The 4,916-nt window shown below is 58.6% G+C and overlaps 1 protein-coding gene across 1 annotated transcript; it reads right to left on the bottom strand.

Moving 5' to 3' along the window:
- Positions 1-378: 378 nt before the first annotated feature.
- On the bottom strand, positions 379-3,513 carry LOC100580544 (glutathione S-transferase P). The gene is made up of 7 exons (XM_030811347.1): positions 3,269-3,513; positions 2,901-2,936; positions 2,498-2,604; positions 2,296-2,383; positions 1,828-1,931; positions 822-929; positions 379-644 (listed from the first exon to the last, which is right to left on the bottom strand). Coding segments are annotated over exons 1-7 (633 nt in total). The 5' UTR covers positions 3,270-3,513; the 3' UTR covers positions 379-455.
- Positions 3,514-4,916: the final 1,403 nt, after the last annotated feature.

Genomic DNA, 4,916 nt, shown 5'->3' with positions numbered 1-4,916 from the left:
TCCCTCAAAGTCCCAGGACAGGGAACTCCTCACATCCCTCCTTCCCAGGATCCCTCATTTCCCTCTGTCCTGGAGTCTGTCCCTCTGACAGGCGCCTGCTGTGCCTAGAAAGCATGTTTCTAAGAGACTTTTCTCCTTCTCTACACTGTGTGGTGCTCCAGGACAGTGACCATGGTTATTTCTCTTTGTTTCTCTCTTTTTCTTTTTCCTCTTCCGGTTTGTGAGGTTCAGTAAACACAGCTAGGCTGAGGGCTCCAGGAAGCCACTGACTGTGCTAGAGGAACCATTTTCTAGCCCTCTGCTCTGCCCTCCCGCTGACCTCAAGGCTGAGAGCTGAGGACCCCTGAGCCCCTTCCCAGGAAACACAGTGCTCACAGCAGCTCTCTTAGAAATTTTATTGGTCCTGGAGAAAGGGAGGCAACAGCTCCTACCTCCCGCTCAGAGTACCCCCAGCCTCACTGTTTCCCGTTGCCATTGATGGGGAGGTTCACGTGCTCAGGGGAGGCCAGGAAGGCCTTGAGCTTGGGCCGGGCGCTGAGGCGCGCCACATATGCCGAGAGCAGGGGGAACGCATCCAGGCAGCCGGGGGCCAGGACCTCATGGATCAGCAGCAAGTCCAGCAGGTTGTAGTCAGCGAAGGAGATCTGCAGGGCAGGGGGGCCAGGGACTCAGCCAGCGGGAGCAGGCTGGGGGAATTGGGGGCGGAGGGCCCAAGCCCATCCCCTAGGTCTGCCCCATTTTTCTAAACAAATGGCTCACACCTGTGTCCATCTGGAAGCAGAGGGTGGCGAGGAAGGAACAGGATGGGGCCAGATGCTCACCTGGTCTCCCACAATGAAGGTCTTGCCTCCCTGGTTCTGGGACAGCAGGGTCTCAAAAGGCTTCAGTTGCCTGGGCAGTGCCTTCACATAGTCATCCTTGCCCGCCTCCTGCCAGACACCACCATGTATCATCCTCCTACTCTCATCCCTCCCAGCCCCTGAGACACCCCCTTCTGTCTGCCCCAGGCCAGACACCGGAGTCCCAGATTCTCCTCTGCTCGCTCCCCACAACCAGGCTAGTACCAAATCCTGTCCACTTCAGCTGCCAATTCATCTCTATTCCATTCTGCCTGTCCATCCTTGCTGGGATCTCTCGCCAGATGATTGCAAAAGCTTCAGAGCTGGCTTCTCTGGAGGATCCTTCTAGACCTCACATTCAGACACAGCCCTGTTCAGACTTCTCGATGGCCCCCATTGCCCTTAGGAGACTCCAAAACAGTGGGTTCAAGGCCTTCGGGACCTAGGCCTGCTGCCCGCCCATCTCTATCTCCTTACCCACCCCTGACACACATGCAAGTGTACATACACACGTACACACATGCACACACACACACACACACACATACACACGCGCGCGCACACACACACACACGCTCTGCCTCTGCTAAACTGGTCCCAGGTCCCCAATTGTGCTCTGGGTCTGCATACTTTGCTCAGCTAAAAGTGCCAGCACCTCCATCCAGAAACTGGTGACAAATCCTCTTCCGCCCCTGGCTACTCTGGGAAGCCCTCGCCACCCCAGGAGATCAGAAACCACCAGTTGCTGGAGGTCTCTGTCCTTGCACTCTCCCCCATGACCCGTTACTTGGCTGGTTGATGTCCCAGGCAATGAGGGTGCAGGTTGTGTCTTGTCCCAGGTCTCTGGGCCCCTGGCCCAGAGCTGACCCAGCCCCTGCACCCCGACCCAAGGAAGGGTCAGCCCGAGCCACGTGAGGGGTAGGGGGGTGAGGGCACAAGAAGCTCCTTTGTTCAGCCCCCAGTGCCCAACCCTGGTGCAGATGCTCACATAGTTGGTATAGATGAGGGAGAGGTATTTGCAGCGGAGGTCCTCCACGCCGTCGTTCACCATGTCCACCAGGGCTGCCTCCCGCTGGTCCTTCCCATAGAGCCCTGGGGTTGGGTGGGGGGGGAGTAGGCCGCGTGACTGGGCGCCTGATCACACACAGTCACCGAGGATGGGCCAACCAGGGGGCCGTCTGTGAGCCCCAGCCTGGGAGGAGGGGAAGAGGATGTGGTGGAAGGATGGGAGACTGCCACACAGCAGGTGCTCAGAGCTCACCTGGCACCTGAGAGGCAGCCTGGCACAGGGCAAGGATTGCAGGCACCCAGGCTTGACCTTGGGCAAGCTACATAACCTCAGTGGGTCTCAGTTGCCTCCACTCCAGAGGGCTGTGGGGCAGCTGATTTAAATAAAAGGGCTCCGGGGGCAGAGGCTTGCCCACCCCTGCCCTGGACTTGGAGGTTCAAGACTCACCAAGAGTGCGGCCCAGGTGACGCAGGAAGGTATTGGACTGGTACAGGGTGAGGTCTCCGTCCTGGAACTTGGGGAGCTGCCCGTATAGCTGTAGGGGGAGGCACGGCTCAGGGAGGGGCACTGAGCTTGGGCGTCCCCCGATCCTAGTCACAGCCCCCTAAGGCCCAGCACCGCCTCCCCTTGCCCGGGCATGGTCACTTACACAGGAGGCTTTGAGTGAGCCCTCCTGCCAGGTCTCCATGGTCACCACCTCCTCCTTCCAGCTCTGGCCCTGGTCTGCCAGCAGCATGCGCAGGGCCGCGCAGCGGCCTGAGGGGAGGGAGACGTACGAGACGTGGGGACCGGGCCGACTCCGCCTCGCAGCAACCCGGGGAGGGGTCCGGAGTGCAGGGAGAGAACAGGGGAACAGAGGTTCCTCCGAAGATTTCACACAACACTGGGGAGGGGAGCAGGCATGGCGGGAGAGGCGGGGCACAGGAAGGAGGCCCGGGGTAAAAGCCACACGACGGAGGGATAAGGGGGTTCGGATCTCTCCGGGTGGGCGAGGGGCTGTGGGCTGCAGCCCCAGCGCCTGCCTCCCCTCCCTGCCAGACACAGGCTCCTACCTCGAACTGGGAAATAGACCACGGTGTAGGGCGGCACTGCAGCGGACAAAGAAAAGTTTGCTGGAGCCCGGGGGAGGATGCCAAGGCGCGGTGCGCACAGCCTGCATCCCCACCCCCGCCTGCACCCCCACCCCCACCCCCGCCCCCGCCCCCGCCCCAGCCCCCGGGGTCCCATCCCTGCCCGAGGCGCTTCGGGCCCCCTGAGAGCCGCTAACGGCACTGGGGACGTCCTGAGTCCACTGGGACCCCGTCCCCGGTCTCGAGGTGGGCGAGGGGCCCTGCCGGGAGCCCGGGCCTGATGCTGCGGGTTGGCCCCATGCTAGGAGCTCTGAACCCCATCCCCGGGGAAGCGGCCCGCGCGGACTCACTGGTGGCGCAGACTGCGGCGGCGAAACTCTAGCTCAGGCCTCGCGGCCTCCGAGCCTTATAAGGGTGGTCCCGCCCCGCTCCGCCCCAGTGCTGAGTCACGGCGACGGCCGCTCTTCTGGAGGGTCCCGCGGGCTCCCGCCGTCCCCAGCCCCGGCGGCCGCTGCACACCGGGCGTCGGCCGCAGAGGGGCGCCCTGGAGCCCCCGGAGTCGCCGCGCAGCTGGCCGGAGAAGCCTTTCCCTCTTCCCCAGGTCCCCAGCGGGGCCTAGGGAGTAAACGGACAGCAGGAAGAGGACCGCAGCGAAGTGTGCACAGCTACTGGCGCGCCGGGGCATCGCGGGCGGAAATTCCTTAAGACCGCTGCGATCCCGGGGCTTGCACATCCGCTTCGCAGGGTAGGGGAGAGGGGTGGAGGCCGCTTAGAGAAGAGGAAATGGCTTTATTTTTCTTTTCTTTTCTTTTGTGGCCCAGGCTGGAGTGCAGTGGCGCGATCTGGGCTCATTGCAACCTCCGCCTCCTGGGTTCAAGCAATTCTCCTGCCTCAGCCTCCCGAGTAGCTGGAATTATATGTGCGTGCCACATCTGACTGATTTTTGTATTTTTAGTAGAGACGAGGTTTCACCATGTTGGCCAGGCTGGTCTCGAACTCCTGACCTCAGATGATCCGCCCACCGCGGCCTCCCAAGGTGCTGGGATTACCGGCGTGAGCCACCGCGCCTGACCCTCCTTCAACTTTTATTTGAAGTTCTGGGGTACATGTGCAGGATGTGCAAGTTTGTTCCATAGGTAAGCGTGTGCCATGATGGTTTGCTGCACAGATCATCCCGTCACCCAGGTATTAAGCCTAGTATCCCTTAGCTATTCTTCCTGGTCCTCTCCCTCCCCAGCACCCCGCTCAACAGGCACCAGTGTGTGTTGATCCCTGCCATGTGACCATGTGTTCTCATTGTTCAGCTCCCACTTATAAGTGAGACCATGTGGTCTCACTGGTTTTCTGTTCCTGTGTGAGTTTGCTGAGGCTAACGGCTTCCAGCTCCACCCATGTCCCTGCAAAGGACATGATCACGTCCCTTTTAGTGGCTGCACCTTAGGCTATTTTCTTTGGCTTTGCTGCCTACTTTCTGTTGATTTGCAGATCTTCATTTATTCTAGATATTGATCTCTTGTTGGCTTTAGACATGACAGACAGCTTCTCCTATTGCATCGACTGTCAAGTTTGTCCAAGGAGTCTTTCATGAAACAAAACTCCTTAATTTAAGTGTAATCAAATTCAGCAAGGGATTTTTGTGGTGGGGAAGAGGTTGGTGTTTATGTTTTGTGCCTTTAAAACTTCATTTAATGCAGCCATAAAAAAGAACAAGATCATGTCTTTTGTGGGAACATGGATGGAGCTAGAGGCTATTATCCTTAGCAAACTAATGCGGGAACAGAAAACCAAATACTGCATGTTCTCACTTGTAAGTGCGAGCTAAATGATGAGAACTTATAACACAAGGAATGAAACAACAGACACTGTGGTTTACTCGAGGGTGCAGGGTGGGAAGAAGGAGAGGAGCAGAAAAGAGAACTATTGGGTACTGGGCATAATACCTGGGTCATGAAATATTCTGTACAACAAACACCGATGACACGAGTTTACTTATGTAAC

Source organism: Nomascus leucogenys, chromosome 4 (assembly GCF_006542625.1).
Source record: "Nomascus leucogenys isolate Asia chromosome 4, Asia_NLE_v1, whole genome shotgun sequence".
Classification (NCBI taxonomy): domain Eukaryota; kingdom Metazoa; phylum Chordata; class Mammalia; order Primates; family Hylobatidae; genus Nomascus; species Nomascus leucogenys.
The sequence above is the reverse complement of the archived record's forward strand: the minus strand, read 5'-3'. Positions and strand labels throughout refer to the sequence as shown.

What these genes read in the sequence shown, in the direction of transcription:
- LOC100580544 (XM_030811347.1), bottom strand. An exon ending in TCACCTGGGCCGCACTCTTG is followed by an intron (nt 1,932 to 2,295) that starts GTGAGTCTTGAA and finishes ACCCAACCCCAG; the next exon opens with GGCTCTATGGGAAGGACCAG. An exon ending in CCTTCATTGTGGGAGACCAG is followed by an intron (nt 645 to 821) that starts GTGAGCATCTGG and finishes CCTGCCCTGCAG; the next exon opens with ATCTCCTTCGCTGACTACAA.